Source organism: Coenobita brevimanus, chromosome 116 (genome assembly GCF_032717465.1).
Source record: "Coenobita brevimanus isolate Jiangsu-jjx chromosome 116, ASM3271746v2, whole genome shotgun sequence".
Classification (NCBI taxonomy): domain Eukaryota; kingdom Metazoa; phylum Arthropoda; class Malacostraca; order Decapoda; family Coenobitidae; genus Coenobita; species Coenobita brevimanus.
Window position 1 is genome coordinate 3606568 of NC_137069.1, and position 19367 is coordinate 3625934.

A 19367-nucleotide genomic window follows, 5' to 3' on the forward strand; every position below is an offset into this window, starting at 1 on the left:
CCTCTTTTGGGGGGATAGGGAACAAATTGAGAGATTTTTGTATGACCAAGCAGTGGAGTCCAATTACACTGGTGCCACAACATAAAGGCAGCACTGATGATAAAAGGGGCTATAAACTACCATGCTAACCATTTCACTGGCATTATCACACTTGGGTACAGTATTCAACTCTGGAAGACACGAGACAGTATCATTCAGCTATGGGAAACCCTAACATCATATGGAATACACTATTAATAACCTATGTCTATGCTCTTTTCTTTTCAATTTGGCCTATAACTACCATCTCTCCATCCTGAGGCAGTAATATCAGAGAAACACTAGAATATCATACTGATAAAAAAGAAGTGCAATAAAAAGAATGTAGTCAAAACACTATTATGCCATTGGGCTATGTGATGCAAACTGCAAGAGGACAAAAATCTGATCCAAGCTAATCACTTAAATCCATGAGACATTTTTGCTTTATTCTGACTGCTACCTGATAATTCTATTCAACTCAGGAGGTCAGATATAGCCTTAATAAACCTCTTCAATATCACAGGCCTTTCCTAATGTAAGTAAAATTTCCTGGGAGGAAGATGAATAACAAGACATCATCCAGACTGAAGAGGATAAAGTGAAGGCATAATTTTAACTCACAAGGCTTCTCCTGTGTTGGAGATTTCTCTCTGCCAGTCCAATAGCTGAATGCCCCACTAAGGCGGCCCTTGAGGGATACCATCTTGCTGGTGAGGTTGGCAGTGGTGGTGGCGGGGGAGGTGGGGCCCCCGTTGAACTCTGGGGGAGACATGATGGACCCTCTCGATGTCACCGAGGTTAGACTGGAATTGCTGCTGCGACGCTCGCTTAGGTCCTCACCAGGAGATGCTGTAATGGTTATGCTAACATCATCAGCCCGAAAACAACGACAGTCTGGTGCTGAATTCTCAAACATATTTACGACTGACAGTTTCTCATGACTTAAGATCTGCTTTTGTAGGAAGAAGAGATTGGAAGTTTCTGCACTTTCCTTGTTCTTCCAGCAAAAATAAAAAGAACAAGAGACATGGGAACTTCTTGCCCTTCCTGCACAAACAAATCTGAGCAGCAAGTGGAAAATGTTCATAAATATGCTTGAGAATCCCACCCCAGTCTCATAGTATCCCTTGTAACAACACCCACCATAAGGAAAGGGTTATTTAACCCGTACCATCCCAGGCATTTTTGCAATTTTATACCCACCCAATCCCGGACCAAAAACGGACAAAATTTTTATTGCATAAAACAATCCAAAAGGACATATAAATCAGGGAAAAGCAAAAAAAAAAAAAGTATTCCTTATAGGAGAAATAAGTGCAGGATGGCCATCCATCGTGTTTCTAGCCCAGTTTCCCAAGCCGTGAGCTACGTTTCCCCACCCAGCTGGGCGGGATGAGAGAGAACAGGGGAGGAGAATTGGGGAATCCCCGTTCTCAATATCCTTCTCCACTGGCTCATATTCCTCCCCAGAAGAGTCGTCCAGGTCTTCCTCTTCTATAGAATCACTAAACAAAGGGACAGAGGGTCCATATGACAGTGTCACCCACCTCCTCCAGCCCAATGAGGCGGAAAAATGGTCTGACTCCCGTGACATTCTAACGCTGTGACGGACAGTGGCACACTGATGTTACCCAGCCATGCAGAACCAAACTCAGTGCTACAAATGCCTGTGCACAATGTTGCCAATACATTAAGCTACTCCTTAGCAAAAAATTAGCTAGACTGAAGCAGTCACAGACGCGCTACAGCGCTCGAATTATGCTGTCGGCACCATCACGTCGCTGGGATTACTCGAGACATTTTGTACCGTCGGCACCATGTCGATGGCGGGATTGTAAGGGTTAAGTGTTACACGCAAATACATTGCAATATAAGAGGCACTAGAAAGCTTCTTAAGCTCACAAAAATAAATCTAAAAGACATAAGAATGGCACTTACTGATAGGCAACTCAACACTGTGTAGAGTACAGGTAAATTTTCAAAATGGTAAAAAAAGAAACTCTTATGAAAAAAGATTGTAGTTTAAGTGGCACAGGGGGCTCCACTGCACCTCTACCTTAGTTTAAGTGGCACAGGAGGCTCCACTGCACCTCTACCTTAGTTTAAGTGGCACAGGAGGCTCCATTGCACCTCTACCTTAGCTAAATATTTTACTTATTGCACCTTAATATTCTCTGGTATGTTATTCATTATCATTTTAATACTGACATAGTTTGCATCAATGACATACAAGAGGTTACTGATTTGTTAGTGGCAGATCAAGTATCATAGGGGCATTTGCCTTCTTAGTGTAATAGGAAAAGTGTATGGTAGGATACTTAATGACAAAGTTAGGGAAATAACAGAGGAATTAGTTAGAGAAGAACAGGGAGGCTTTAAGAAGGGAAAAGGTTGTGTAGATCAGATATTCATTTTTAGATCTTTAGTGGAAAAGTTTCTAGAGAAGATTTAGAAGTTGCATGCAGCCTTCATGGATTTGGAGGAAGCATATGACTGGGTGGAGAGACAAGGATTGTGGAAAGTATTAAGAATATATGGAGTAGATGGGAAGTTGTTGAATGCTGTGGAGAGCATGTATGATGGTGCTAAGGCTGCAGTGAGTGTGGATGGTGAACTAAGTGAATTTTTCTCTTTGAAGGTTGGGTTGAAACAGGATGTGTGAAGTCTCCATGGTTGTTCAGTCTGTACATGGATGGGGTAATAAAAGAGATACAAGGTAGGGCAGTGGATGTTGGTGTGGCCCTAGTGAGAGAAGGTAGTGGTTGGAAACTCCCTGTACTGTTGTTTGCAGTTGATACTGTGTTGTTAAGTGAAGACGAAGGGGAGCTGCAAGGCTTGGTGGATGAGTTTGGGAGAGTGTGTAAGAAATGGAATCTAAAGGTGAATGTAGGGAAGAGTAAAGTGATGGTCTTTGAGTGAGGTGAAGTCAGTGAACGTACAGTGAGGTTGGATGGTGAGGAAATGGAAATTGTGAGTACATTTAAGTACTTGGGGAATGTGATGGGTAAGGATGGAAGTTTGGAGGATGAAGTGCTTGAAAGGGTACAAGAAGGAAGAAAGGTTGCTGGTTGCTTGAAAACAGTGATAAGAAACAAGGAAGTCAACATGGAAGTGAAAAAGTTACTACATGACAGTATCGTGATACCAACTCTAACGTATGGAAGTGAAGCTTGGACATTGTTGGAAGGACACAAGTCAAGAGTGAAAGCAGTGGAAATGAGTTATTTAAGAGGAGCCTGTGGAGTCACATGGAGAGACAGGCTGACGAATGAGGATATAAAGGAGTGTTGTGGTGTGGATCTGATAGGAAGCGTTAGGAGGAACAAAATGAGGTGGTTTGGCCACGTGGAGAGAATGGAGGGTGGGAGAATGATAAGGAGAGTGTATGTGAGTGAGGTGGAGGCCAAGGATGAGGTGGAGGGATGAAGTGGAGAGGTATATGAGAGAGGGGGGTGTAAGTTGGGAGCAGGGCAGTGAAATGGCAAGGGACAGGATGACGTGGAGGCGATTTTTTTGTGGCCACCCCGTACGGGATTAAGGCATCTGGCAATAGATTGACAGATAGATAGATTAAGCAAAAAAGGAAGGGAAGCTATAAAATTTCCAAAGAAACTTAGAATACAATCCAAATACAGGAGTATACTTACTGCTAGGCAACTCAACACTGTGTATGGTCTCTTCAGTTACATTGATAATCTTGCTCGGCTCAGTCTCCTCCATCTTGCCTTCCCTTTCCAACACCAGGTTTGGCTCACTGACAGTCTCTGCCTCCTGTTGACATCATCATTATTATTCTTTTATCGAACTCCCTCACAATCATCATTATTATCATCACACTTTCTTCTCATGTCTCTTTATAAATCATATCCTTACTGTTTAATTATCTTCCTCTTAATTTTTTCTTGTCCTCTCCCATTTACAGTCATCAACCTTATCTTATCATCATCATCATATAATGTTTTGCTGCCGCCTGGAAACCCCCAAACAGGGGATGACCATGACAGAATGCCTCCATATTACTTTATCCTCACGCACCTCTCTTACTGCCTCAAACACTCCTCTTCCTCCTCCTCCTCTTTCACCAACATTCTGCTCCACTCATTTCTTCCAATGTATATATGATACAGTAGAGAAGAGGAAAAGCCACTAAGTAAGAAAAGAATATTCATGGGAAATGGATCATATACACATTTTCATTTCCTAAGGCTTCCATACTGCCATGCTTTGAAGCAATTCACCCCATGCCACCTGCTATCTATATCTAGTTCTATGTAGTTCCTTTATCTATGATCCTATGCTGAAATCATCATCATCATCATCATCATCATCAATCCTCATCATTTTCATCGGTAATCCTCATCAATCCTCATCATCATTGTCGTTGTCATTATCACCATCATGATTCTATCTATCTATTGCCAGATGTCTGAATCCCTGAAGGGGTGCCCATGAGCAAATTTCCTCCATGTCACCCTGTCCTCTGCCATCCAGCTGCCCTCCCTACGACCCACATCTCCCCCATTCATATACAGTTTTCCCTCACCATTCGTGTGGCTTAGAACACATACCCCTGTGAATCACAAATTTTTGTGAATACAGTAAAACCTCAATATAACAGACATCAATAAACTGAAATTTGCTTTTATCGGAATGGAGGAGCTACCGGATTAAATTCTTAAATATCGGAAGAACTCTGATATAGCCAGAAGCAGTCCAGATTGCCTGACCATTTCGGCTATGTTCACCACAATAAGGTAAATAAATGACATGTTTATCAGTGTACAGTACAGTATTATTATACTGTATAAATTGTACAGTTTGATTATTATCCAGCACATAACATGTCCCCAGAATAACAAAGCTCTTCCACACACTCGAGAGACTTTCCAGCAAGATCTATCCATTCATGTCTGGTAACTCCTCGATTCTGATAAAAGCGAATTCTGGTCTACTGAAGTCTGTTATACTGAGGTTTTACTGTATTTGCAATACAGAAAGCTGGAATAGAATTGTATAACACTGCCTACATTATCACTGCCACAACAGAAGTTTCATTTCATTTCGTTTATAAAGGCTCCGATGTGCTTGCACGTGTTGGCCTTGGTCACCTAATGGTGGCTCTCCATGCTGCTCGATTTCTGGCAGCCTCCCTATTCAGTCCCTTATCTTTGAGGTCACACTCTATAACCTCGTCCAAGTTTTTTTTTTTTTTAGTTTGCCTCTCGCAACTATACCCCTAACATTAATACTTCTCACTTTCTGTATTCAATTATCATACCCCATCGTCTCCATATGCCCAAACCATCTCTATCTACCTCTCCTCATCACAACACCAATACAGTCCAGTCCCATCCTTCCCAGTAACTCTTCCATCATAAACCATGACCCTCCAGTGATGAAAAAAGTACAGATTTGCATGAAATTGTCTATGCAATGATTCAAGCAGTACTGCATAAACTTACATAGTTATGGACAGCATATACAAGAATATATAATATATCAAAGCCAATACAGCAATCCCTTAGTTACAGTGCACTTGGTTATACTAGTTTTTTCTATCAATGTAAGGCGGAAATCAGCATTTCTGCTTTTACAGTTCATTTTTAAGCTCTAAAACATTGTTATCATGCACCTGAGCTGGTCTCTGCTGACAATGATGGTGCAATGTCCAGGGTTTCTGATGGTTTTGAAGAATTCAAACATGAGGCTTTACTATCTATCTATTGCCAGATGCCTTAATCTTGTAAGGGGGTGGCCACAAACAAATTACCTCCACGTCACCGTCCCCCGCCATTTCACTGCCCCACTCCCAACTCCCCCCCCCCCTCATATACCTCTCCACTCCATGCCTCCATCTCATCCTTAGCCTCCCCCTCCCTCTCCCCCCCTCCACCTCACTCACATACACTCTCCTCATTAGGCTCTCACTCCCCATCCTCTCCACATGGCCAATCCACCTCAATGTGTTTCTCTTAATGCTTCCTATCCAAACCACAATGCTCCTTCACTTCCTCATTTGTCAGTCTCTCTCTCCATGTGACTCCACATGCTACTTTCAAATAACTTAGTTCCACTGCTCTCACTCTTGACTTGTGTCCCTCCAACAAGGTCCGAGCTTCACTTCCATACATTAGAGTTCGTATTACAATACTGTCATGCAGTAACTTTTTCACTTCCATGCTCACTTCCCTGTTACTTATCACTGCTTTCAAGGAACCAACAACCTTTCTTCCTTGTACACTTTCAAGCACTTCACCCTCCAAACTTCTATCTTTACTTATCATACTATCCAAATACTTAAATGCGTTCACATTTTCCATTTCCTCATCATCCAACCTCACTATACATTCACTGACCTCATTTCTCTCGAAGACCATAACTTTGCTCTTCACTCGATTCATTTTTAGATTCTGTTTCTTACACACTCTCCCAAACTCATCCATCAAGCCTCGCAGCTCCCTTTCATCTTTGCTTAACAACACGGTATCATCTGCAAACAACAGTACAGAGAGTTTCCAAATGCTGCCCTCTCTTATTAGGGCCACTCCAACATCCACTGCCCTACCTTGTGTCTCTTTTATAACCCAATCCATATACAGATTGAACAACCATGGAGACATGACACATCCCTGTTTCAATCCAACATTCAAACAGCAAAATTCACTCAGTTTGCTATCCACACGCACTGCAGCCTTAGCACCCTCATACATACTCTTCATGGCATTCAGCAACTTCCCAATTACTCCACATATTCTTAATACTTTCCACAATCCTTGTCTATCCACCCCGTCATATGCTTTCTCCAAATCCATGAAAGGCACATACAACTTCCTTCCCTTCTCTAGAAAGTTTTCCACTAAAGATCTAAGAATGAATATCTGATCTACAAAACCTCTTTCCTTCTTAAAACCTCCATGTTCTTCTCCAACTAATTCATCTGTTACTTCCCTAACTCTGTCAAAAGGTATCCTACCATATACTTTACCCATTACACTAAGAAGACAAATGCCCCCCCCCCCTTTTTTAAATGCAAGAAGGAACCAAAGGCTGATTACCATACACTTCTTTTTCCCCTTTTCCTTTGTACGGGGGAATAATTATATCTGACTTCCAATCCTCCAGGACTCTACCTTCCTCCCAGGCCAATCTGCACATCTTCCATATCCATTCTACTACTATCTCTCCCCCATGCTTCAATACTTCACCATACACTCCCTCAATTCCTGGGGCTTTCCCCATTTGGACTTTCTTCATTGCTTCTAAAACTTCCATCCTACTGATTTCTTCCTCTCTTCTCACATCCCTCTGTCTCCCAGCCATTCCCCAGCCACTTATACTCACATTACTTTCAATCACTATGTTCAACAAGAGTGTTCTCTCCATCTGCTCACTTTTTCTCCCACTCTTTATTTGAGGAGTTATTAATCCCAGGTGGAGACCACAAACTCTCCAACTCCTAGCCTTGTTTCCCATACCTCAAGCACATCTCAGGTCTCTCTTTTGTAGTGTTTCTTCTTATTGTGTCCTTTCCATCACTTTATATTAACCTAACCATGCCTTTGTGTGTTTCTGATACTTCTCATACCAGTATGTATGAATCTGGTGGGTCTAAATGCAATTCCATTGTCATGTGCATCATTTGGTACCAATTATATAATATAACCAAGGGATCACTGCATTTTTTTATGCAATCTAAGTTATAGTTTGCGGAAAAATAATTGCAAAACAGAATCTACATGATACTGAGTTGAATAGGCTATGAAAAAAAAAAAAAAAAATCTTAGTACAGTAAACAAACCTGCACAACCTACATATCAAATTGAACCTGGTGATGAAGTATGGAGAAATGTTAATCACAGGGGACATCATTAGCTTCACAGTGCAAAGTGTACAAAAAAAAAAAAAAAAGCATAATGGGCTACATACAAACTGCAGTCAGTGAGGAATGTGTGTAAGAAAGTTGTCCAATAGCCTAACAGCCTACATGATACGGTGTATCAATACTGATGCCATCATAATGCAAAATATGAATATCACAGCAAAATATGAATATCACAAGTCATGGTAGCAACACTAAGTAAGAGCACCAAGCTGGGAGAATTATTTAAAAAAATTTATACAAGTGTACAAAATGCTAGCTCTTCCAGATAGCCAAACATTTGCACAGATTTCCAATAATTTTTGCAAAGAACTTTGCACAGCCACCTTCTTTTGTTGTACTGGGAAATTTAATTATTCATCATTTTTTAAGTAAATCTACCCAATAAACTGCTCAATAACAGGTCTACAACACTAAGTCCAACTCAAGCCCACTCACAGGCAGCTTGGACTTGACAGCACTGGATTGGCCTGCGAGAGGCACAAGCCTTGTTGCTGCATATCAGTTTTTGGTGAGTGCGGCACAACTCAGGCTTAAGACTGACTCAAGCCCCAAATCCAGCTTAAGACCAACTCATCCTCCAAGTTCAGCTCAGGCTTCACTCTCGCATTTGGGGCTGAGACATCGTGATAGGTAACAATTCTCTCTCTCTCTTTTTTTTTTTTTCCAACCACTATGCACCCATGAAATGGCACTTTGCTCAGCACCACCCCCTGCACTGGTGACACTGTTACCAAGGTAGAGGAACTGCTCACAATCTCCAGTGACCCATCTCTTATCATCAAGGATCTTATTAGTCTATCATCAAATGGTATGGCTGTGACAAATATCTACTACAACCGAAATCCACTATCAGCTTCAAACTGCCAAGCACTTCACTATATCTCCTGTGTACCAAATGTTTGCATCCAGTACAGAAAATACTGTTTGTACCCACACCCTTCAACATGGCCAATTACTTGTCACAACACTGATTTGTTTTTGCAAGACGGACAACGAAAGATAATGCTCCGTCACAAATGCAATTTGTTTTAGCAGGAAATACAAGCCAGGCAATACCCTGTCACACTCCAATTAGCCTTTGCAGGAAGGACATGGAAAGGAGAGTACAGAAACTTACCATGTCTCTTGTTCATCCTGAAAATACCAATGTTAGTTACAACAGAGAACTAACCATTAGTTTAGAATACCATAATACCCACCTACAGATATGTTGCTTATTGGGAAGATACAACAGTAGAGACCAACTAGGATCCTCTTTGGGTATCCCCTTAACCTAATCAGGCTCAAAATCAGGCTGAAACATTTGTATCTCCACAACAAAACACATTTCACATGTTAAATTTTACAGCAGGCCCTCATTATATGATAAATCACTTGAAGGATTATGAAAAAGTTAGGACCTTTCTTTAATATGGGATAGAAATTTTGCTTATACGGTGTTTATGATCATGTACAAAGCCTTACTGGTCGATATACTAGTGCTATTTTTGCTTATATGATCATCTTTATGCAAGTCTACAGCCATTTGTCTGTTCCAAGATGGCATTTGCACTCGTCACTATGGCATGTGACAGTGATAGTGATGGAAAACAATGTGGTGTTGGAGTTCAAGTGGCAAGTGAAGTGCAATGACTCTAAATAACTACCAATTTAGGCGAGTTGGAAATTTGTTTTTAGACTTTGTTGGGTGGGTGACCCTTGGTAAAAAAAAAAAAAAAAATGTACCTCCATGGACCCCGAGTTATAACCGACTCGATATAAGATAAATCATTATACAATTGATTTTTTTCACGTGCATCCTCATTGTAAAAGGAGAGCATACTGTATTTCTCCATTTGAACAATTCAGGCCACTGTGATATCAAGACACAGTGATGAGCCTCCCCAATCCTCATTTTTTCGGAATACAGTTATACAACAATAAATTACAACAGAGAACTGATCATAACACTGTGAAGCAAATAGTCCCTACAAATACCTTTGCCTCCTCAACTGTGTGCGTAAGAGTGGTGTCCATATCACCGTTGGCCTCACAATCTTCCGCTGCATCTTTTTCATCAGCTGGTCCTCTGTCCTCACACTCATTACTGCAACAGCCAAGCAAGTGAAGTAAGTTCTCAGCATATATCCTCCTTTTTGTATGCTGATCTTTTTAGTTATCACAGAAAAATTTCCTGTTCAAGTTCCATTGCTGCTTACAAAACTGATTTGCTAGTTCCCTAAAATTACAGTATAGGCACTAATTGTACGGAAAAAACTGTGATATTTTGGAACACCTTGACATGTAATGGAAACTGACTGTATTAAAATTTCAGCTAACTGATTGGCTAACAGATACTGACACAAGGTACAGTTCAGAGGATGTGCACTGTACCATTCAGTCAGAAATCGTTACAGTATTACATTAAGTTATTCACACTGGTGAAATTTTGGGTTAACACTACTATCCACCCATCATCCAAACCACTTCTGACTTATAATAGTAATTAACAATTAATCTACAATTATGGTAGTACTGCATCACTTGAAAGAAGATTATCTTGGTTTGCTTGTTAACCTTTTCTCATAATTATTGATATATATATATATTTTTTTATGTGACTATGTACTATTTTGGAATATGGATACTCTTAATCTTACTGATACCCAATTTCCAGTATCTGTTATTTACATCATTGCAATGTATTTTGTGAAATAATATATAAACAACTTACATTATACACCCCTGTGACATGCCTAGCCCATCACCCATCAGCATAAAAATACTACTATTTGTGAGATGAGATTAGTACTGTACCACTTAGGGAAGAAAGGTGTAATTTCTAATATCTACCAATAGCTGGACAGCAGAGCTTAGAAACCATCATAAGAACTGTGCAGTTGTGGCAGAAGTATCAAGTTTTGCTGAGGCAGATAATAATGTTAAAAGCAAAGTTGAACATTAAGCTATTAAAAACATAACCTAGCAGTCACTGCTACAGGCCACAAAGAAAAATCCACAAAAAATGCAGAACAAAGCCTTAAAAAGTTTAAAAGGATATATACACTGTTCACTGTGTAACGATCACAAATACAGATTGCCTTCATCAAAAAAATAAAAGTTGTCCCTGTTAAAGATTATACAAAAGAATTCAACCCATTAAATCTAGTGATTAAAAAAGAAATTATTTTCCACCTTCCGCCAATTATAATTACCTTAGGAGACACTCTCTGAACTGAATAAGTCTGATGAAGCCTAATTAAACCCTTCAATACAAAAGATCTTTCTTAAGTACATAAAATCATTTAAAGGTAGGAAAAAAAAAAATCACCAGACTGAAAAGAATAAGCTCTTTCTGTATTTCTCTCACACCCATTTTCCCCACCTGTTACTACAAATCACTCAAACCTGCTGTGACCTGTGATGCTGAAGCTTGTATGAAGCGTGCAAGTGGAAATGTACAGTTTTATGTTTTGTCTGTAACCCCAGGCCCATCTGAATGTGAATCTGGTTGAACACAGACCAAAGTTACCCTTCTTCCACAGTCCACCATCTTCCTTTCAGGGGACTGGGAGAGATCTGAGGGATGCCCGTATAACTGGGAAGCTCCACTGCCCAGCCATACTGGCATCACCATATGAAGGCATCTCTCTCCAGCACCATTGTTCTGGAATCATCTTGTGACCTGTTGAAACTAGTGTTTAGGGCATCACCTGCTTACTATAACATAATTCTATACAGAATGTGCAGATTTACTGCTGTATGTGGCCTTCCTTTTGTGTCCAGGTATGTCACAGATACAGTATATCATTCTTATATTTGTAAACCGAGTGTGTATTTTTTTTTAAGCATTCAAGTTTAGAAAGAGCAAGTTAACCTTCTATGGACATAGTTATTTCACTTAGGCTACAACAGCACTATTTTGTTTAGTTGGAGGAACAGACAGAGAGTTGAAGACTGCCTGAATTTCCATCATCAGCATAAAACACACTGGATTTAGCCTGAATAAAATACCCACGTGGATCCAAGGCATTGTTGTTGTTGTTGTTGCTTACCCTTAATACGTCTCGCCAAGCAGACCTACCAACTACAGGTAAGCAAATGCTTCCGTGCGGTTGTCCTACAGGTAAAGTACAGTATATACACTGTGAAGGGAATGGTGCCCCTTTGTGTTGGACAGCATCTTGCCAAGATCAGACCAGGGTCTTTCCCCACAGTGAGGTGCAGGGAAATATAGGGAGGTGTGGCTCCTGGGTGGACACCTCAGTTGCTTCGATTCACCTATGGTATATAATGCCACCATGTGTACATTTCTTGTTGGTGCCTCCACAGCAGTGAATGAGTTAAATGTGATCAAGGTGTGTGAACAATGAACTTCAACTGGTGACTGTTATTTATTTATTTATTTGATTTTACTGAGTACAATGCTTATAAATTACTACAGTATACTGTATATACTGTAAATATTAGACTGATGTTATTATACTATTTATCAGCAATATTGTTTACAAACAGGATAAAATTCAAAATGCTGCTTTGTTTTAACTGACTGAAATATTAATTTCAAAATCCCATGAATGCCTTCATGTGGCAGCACTAATACAGCTAAGATGCAGTTAAACAAACATCCCTTGACTTCCTCCCTGTCCCCAGGAAGAGGGATGGTGGGCTGCTGGACATGGGCAATTTTAGCCTTCATCCCATCAGGTTTACATTTCAGATGAACCTGGGGCTGAAACTACTATCAGCACTCCTCCTCCTCCTCCTCCTCCTCCTACTACTACTACTACTGCTATTACCAATACTATAACTACTGTACTACTATTCTTACTGCTACAACTGCTTTTACTACTACTATTACTACTACTACTATCATCCCTTCATTAAAAGATCTTCCCAAAGCTTAACAAAAAAAAAAAAAAAAAGTTTGGAGATTGCAAGAAAATATAGGAAAGACATCACTGCATTAGAGTACAAGGGTTAACGAGGATTGCTTAAGGGGCTAAGGGTATGAGATTAACCTATTATCAAAGTACAGTAATGTATCTCCAATCACCTATGAAAAATTTCACATCCAAAAAGAAGGCAACATCAGTTCTGACTGGTTACTTCTGACCACTAAACTACCAGGCATCTTTATTCCTTCAGCATGGGGATGTCTTTTCTATTTTATGTCTGTTACTGTCAAGTGATATCATTCAACCTCGGAAGAATCCTTTGCAAAGGATTTAAAAGATATAGTTTCTAGTGCTGGAGAAGGATGCCTCCAAAAAGTGGCACCAATATAACTCGATGGTTTTACTGCCTGGTTAGAGAAAGGTCCCTCAACTACAGTACTTCCCTATCCTCCAAGAGGAGGATTGTGGACTTCAGGATGAGGTCAATTAGCCTGCAGTCCACTGGGTTCACAGTTAAAATGAGCCTGGGGTTACAGTGAGAACAACCACCTTTAGTGCAATCAATTTTTCTCAGGCATCACTGAACTGCCTGTACAGCAATAAGAATGAAATAAAGATGCCCAGTGCTCCTGACATGGAAGCAATTAATACCTGTTCATTCTGCATTAGTCTAGCTGTCTGGAAAAAACTATCTATCTATCTATCTATTGCCAGACACATCAATCCTACAAAGGGAGGCCACAAACTAATCACCTCCATGTTGCCCTGTCCAATGCCACTTTACTGCCCTGCTCCCAGTTCACACCCCCTCTCTCATATACCTCTCCACTCCATCCCTCCGTCTGTTTTTATATTAAATGATTAAAATTGTAAATGCAGCATCACTAATAATGAGAGAGAGAGAGAGAGAGAGAGAGAGAGAGAGAGAGAGAGAGAGAGAGAGAGAGAGAGAGACAGACAGACACAGAGTGTGTGTGTGTGTGTGTGTGTGTGTGTGTGTGTGTGTGTGTGTGTGTGTGTGTGTGTGTGTGTGTGTGTGTGTGCATTTCATTTTTTAAGGCTCCAACATACTTGCATGCATCGGTCTTGGTCATCTAATGGCGGCTCTCCATGCTGCTTGATCTCTGGCACCTTCCCTATTTAGTCCCTTAACCCTGAGGTCACACTCAGTGACCTCATCCCAGGTCTATTTTGGTCTACCTCTCACTACCCTATCCCCAACATTAACTTCTCATTTTCTGCACCCAATTATCATCCCCCATCCTCTCCACATGCCCAGATCATCTCAATCTACCTCTCCTCATCACAGCACCAATACGGTATACTCCAGTCCCATCCTACCTCTCAACTCTTCCATCATAAACCTAGTCCCACAGGCCTTGCACTCAAGGATGCGCTGCACATCCACCTAATCATTGTCATTTCTGTATGTCTGAGCCTACAAATATCCTCTTCCTTTCCTGTCCAGGTCTCAGTACCTTACGGCATTATACTCCTAACACATGCCACATACAAAGATCCAGTAGCATGGAGGAAGAGCCCTCTCAATGTTAGAAGAGTCAACAGTTCGCTGAACTTCTTCCAACCACTCCTTACTCTAGCCACAGGGCTAGCTCCTGCCCCACCTCCAGCACATAACTTGTCTCCCAAATAACAAAACTCTTCCACACACGCAAGAGACTCACAAGCAAGTTCAATCCTTTTACGCCTGGCAATGGCCATATGCTCTCCCCGACACACCACACACATGAAGTGAGCATTATCTCGCAGTCTACCTCTTATACCACTACATCTCTTATGTACCCTCTTATTACAAAAAAGATAGAATTACTTCCCATGCCCTTGTGACAAATCACACATGGCCACTCTCCCTCTTCTTTGACAGTACCACCCCCAGCCCTAGATACCATCACTTTTGTTTTATCTGCATTTACTCTTAAGCCCTAGCACCCCATACCATTTCTCCACTTCCTAAATCTTTCCTCCGCATCCCTTTCATTCTCTGCAATCAACACCAAATCATCAGCATACAACATCTCCCATTGGAATCCATTTCTGAAGTCATGTGAGAGGGCTTCAAGTACCATGATAAATAACCAGGGGCTCAAGACTGACCCCTGATGCACACCAACATTCACAGATAACTCATCATTCAAATCTCCATTCACCCTTACCTGAGTGTGAGCACCCACATACATAGCCAGCCACTCCTCGATCCCAAGCCTTCTCATTACCCACCTCACCACCTCTCTAGGGACTGTCAAAGGTCTTCTCCAAATCAACAAAAACAAAGTACAGTTCCCTTTTATTTCCTATGTATATATTTTTCCTGAAGCTGTCACACAATGAGTATGGCATCAGTGGTCTCTGCCTGGCATAAACCCAAACTGCATCTCATCAATATTAACTCTTTCTCTATTCATACCTTCTAGAACTCTCTCCATTACCTTCATTATCTGGTCTAAAAGCTTTATGCCTCTATAATTTCCTCTTTCCAGGGCATCACCCTTCCCCTTGTACACATTTATAATTACAGTACACTCTTCAGCCAATCATCTGGGACAACACATATACAATCGAATTTATCAAGTTAGTGACTAACCTCACTCCTATATCTCCCGAGGCTTTCAACATTTCAGCAGTCAACCCAGACACACCCGCTGCCTTCCCCACCTTCATCCTGCCTATTGCCCCACTCACAGTAGCAGCGTCAATCAAAGGCTATGGGCCAAACGCAGGATCTGAAGGCTCCAAACCATCCCCGTCCCAGTCAAATTCCTCACTCAACAACCAGCTGTAAAGCTCTCTCCATGCGTCTTTAATCTCCCCACTGTTCATCACAGACCTTCCTTCATCATTCTTCACACACTGCTCACCTATGATATCCCTTTTCTCCCTCTTCATCTGATCTGCCACCTTAAAAATCACATTCTTCCCTTCCACATGATTTAGGTGATCAAGTAAAAGTTTCTGTGACTCAGAATTCGCCCTGTAAACCTCTTTTCTAGCCCTACGCTAGAGAGCCACCCTCCTCCTATTCCTGGTAAAGCCTTCTTTTCCCCTTAACTGCAGCTTCTACACCCTCACACCACCACCAAGTCACTTTATGTCTTGGTGGGCTTCTTGACCATCTACATACTGAATTAGTACCTCTCAAGAGGTTGGTCATGAGGGCTCTGTACTGTTCATTAACATTTTTGTCAACGTCTCCCTGTTCGGTCACCACTCTCCTCATCTCGCTCTAGAAGACATCCCTTACTGCTTGGTTTCTCGGCTTCCATATTTTCCTCCTAGGTGCATAGGTCCTCCTTTCATCACCCGCTCCTTAAGCACCACGTCACATATCAATAATTTGTGTTGCTGCACCCATTCCTCACTCCCTATAACTTTAACGTCCCTCACTAACCTCCTATCATTAAGTCATCCCAAACTCTACTCTTCTTTACCTCCTCTAAGCCTGCCTGTGGAGCATATGCCGATACAAAAGGAAGTGTTATGAGGAACACACTGAGGTGGTTTGGCCATGTGGAGAGGATGGAGGGTGAAAGACTGACGAAGAGAGTGTATGTGAGTGAGGTGGAGGGGGGAAGAGGGAGGGGGAGGCCAAGGATGAGATGGAGGGATGGGGTGGAGAGGTATATAAGAGAGGGGGGTGTGAGTTGGGAGCAGGGCAGTGAAATGGCGGGGGACAGGACGACGTGGAGACGATTTGTTGTGGCCACCCCAAACAGGATTGAGGCGTCTGGCAATGGATAGATAGATAGATAGATTATCCTACCACTTACTCTCATAACATTCATGACATATTCCAACTATTCCTCCCTAGCCAACATACACCCCATATCCATCTATCCTATCCCATCAAAGCAACTGATAGCACCAATTCCTCCCAGCAATCTTTCTGGCTGATCCACTCCTATACCGAACTTCTTGCACCCACCCAACATCCACTCACCTCCTACTCATTACCTCAACCACTTATCCCGCTCTACCCCTCAAACTTCCCATATGCAACGAAGCCACTCTGATCCCCCTGGGTGATTTGATGTCCTCAGACTTGCCCTGGATTGCATTCTTTAGCTTGGACATAGTCAGTAAAGTTAGAAGAGGAGAGACATGCCACAGGCCCCACCCACTGCACAGTCCTAGGCCTGGCAATGGATCTGGGACCCATAGCCCACCAGCCTTGACCAGTGACAGTGATAGCGACCTCAGGGCGCCCTGCCAGGACAGCTATAGGGACACCCTACAAGCGCGCCTTGGCACTGTAACTGCCCCGCCATTATACACCCATTGATAAGTCAGTCTCTTGGGGCACTACTCCCTGGTTTGGGCCTCTCTCTATTGGGCAGAAGCGGCAGCCTGGGAACCTCAATGCCCTGTGCCCTCTAGCACAGGTTCGAGCACCATCTCACCACCTTACCCCGGTCCCATGATCTATGCTGGCGGAGCCCTTGTCAAGCCTCCCTTCAAAAGGTCCGCCACTAGGCAGTGGGGGCAAAGTTTTTGGCCACATGCCCTTGCTGGCATCAACCCACGTGATGAAGTGGGGTACGTTGTGTGCTATGTAACACGCATGTGGTGTAGTGTATGAGACAGTTACAGGAAGTGTCTGGGAGAGCATGCTGGTCTACTCTCCATGTTAGCATCACACTGAAAAAGTTAGCAAAGGGGGATGGTTAGGTAGCTAGTGAAACAGGAGCTCCAGCTCTCCCTAGCACCAGCATTCCCACTCCGCTTGGAAGTACCACCCTGATCGGCTGGTGCTACAGCCTCCTCCTAGTGCTACAGCCTCCTCCTCCCTTTCTACTGTACAAATTATCTATTAATCAGATATATACAGTATAGGTCACTGAGTGTGACCTCAGGGATCAAGAAGCATAAAGAGCTACCATCAGATGACCAAGGACGACGCATGCAAGCATGTTGGAGTCTTCAAAAACGAAACGACGTGATAGTCTAGAAAATGCACTATCTCTTAGGCAAGGCATTACTGAGGGTTACACAGACTGTACTGTACATAGTATGGCAATAGAAAACATAATTGTATTCTCTATGATTTTACAGCCCGGTACAGAGGAAAATTCATACAAGAACTTACTTCTGCATCAAGAATACATCAATATATATCAAGTATTGAAACAGATAGGTGGGGGCGTCCATCATCCACCCACTTAGAGTAGTGGTACCCTGTTTTTAGGGTAGCTCTACATCGAGTGGCAAGCCAAATGATTTCCTGTAAACCAGGAAATCATTTACAAAGCTGGGTGGTAACCTTATAACCAACCAACATGTGTTCCCTACATGACAGCAAGTGGGTTGGCAGAGGGTTAGTGCCCCTCCCCGGAAAACAATTAACTAAAAATAAGAACAAGAAGCCTCGGACCAGGCCTAACCAAAAGATGACGACTAAAGACCGAACAAAGGACATGATATGGATGGCGACATGGAATGTAAAGGGTGCAAATGATGAGGTGAGAGAGAGAGAGAGATTGTCCAGGTGCTTGAGGGTGCAAGTGGATGTATGTGGATTAACTGAAACTAAATGGAGAGGTGAGAGCATGAGAGAATGGGAGTATGGAAGGGGTATATGTGCAGGAATGTGAGAATGAAAGGGCAAATGAAGGAGTGTGTATTGTTGTGAGTAAAGGATGGAAAGAGAATATAAGACAGTATGGATCAGTTGGCTCAAGGATTGTGTGGGTAAGTCTGAAAGTTGGACTACAAATGTGGGTGACTGCGTGCGTGTATGCGCCAACGCAAGATCATGCAAGTAGAGTGAGAGAAGAGGTCTGGACAAATGTGGAAGTGTGCATCGAAAAATCTGAAATGAATGAGACTGTTTTTGACTGGTAATGTGAATGGTAAAGTAAGGAATGTGAAGGTGGATGGAGTAGTCAGTGAGTGGGGTGTACCTGCTGAGACAGATGAGACTGGCAGTGCTTTAGTGGACATTTGTGCTGGAAGGGGGATCATGATAGCCAATACCCTCTTCAGGCACAAAATGATCCACAAGTATACATGGCGAGTGATGAGAAGGATGGATGGTGAACTGAATGAAAGGAAGGCAATGACTGATTATGTGTGTGTGGATGAAAGGATGTGAAGATGTGTAATGGATGCAAGAGCATATAGAGGCTGGGGGAGTGGACTTTCTGACCACCACCAAGTGGTGGTCAGAATCAAGGTCCAAGTAAAATGGAGAAATAGAAGACGGGAAGGATGGGAGAAAAGAGTAGATGCAATGGGAGTGGAAAGGTTACAAGAGGATTACAAAAAGGCAGAATATAAGAGAGAAGTGGAGGAACGATTGGGTAAATATGAACTGGAGCAGATAAGGGACGTGGAAGGTGTGTGTAAGATATTCACAGAAATATGTGCAGCATGTGAGGTGGTGTGTGGGGTGAAGAGAAGACGAAAGGGGGTGCAAGGAACAGCATGGTGGAATGAAGCGGTGAGACAGGTTGTGGAACGAAAGAAAAAAGCATATAATGAATGGATGAGAAATAGGGGCATGGAAGAAGTTAAGAGATGAAAGAGAGAGTTATATGTAGAAACGAAGAGACAGGTGAAAAGATAAGTAAGAG

General features: G+C 42.2%; 1 protein-coding gene across 1 annotated transcript in view; it reads right to left on the bottom strand.

The window, feature by feature from the left end:
* LOC145418774 (late secretory pathway protein AVL9 homolog) overlaps nt 1-19367 on the bottom strand; it is a 134381-nt gene that overhangs the window by 68986 nt on the left and 46028 nt on the right. The window contains exons 7-10 of the mRNA XM_080287108.1: nt 9881-9989; nt 3669-3792; nt 947-955; nt 643-870 (exon numbers count right to left, since the gene is read on the bottom strand). Coding sequence (XP_080143234.1) covers nt 643-870; nt 947-955; nt 3669-3792; nt 9881-9989 — 470 coding nt within the window. The remainder of the gene's footprint in view (nt 1-642; nt 871-946; nt 956-3668; nt 3793-9880; nt 9990-19367) is intronic.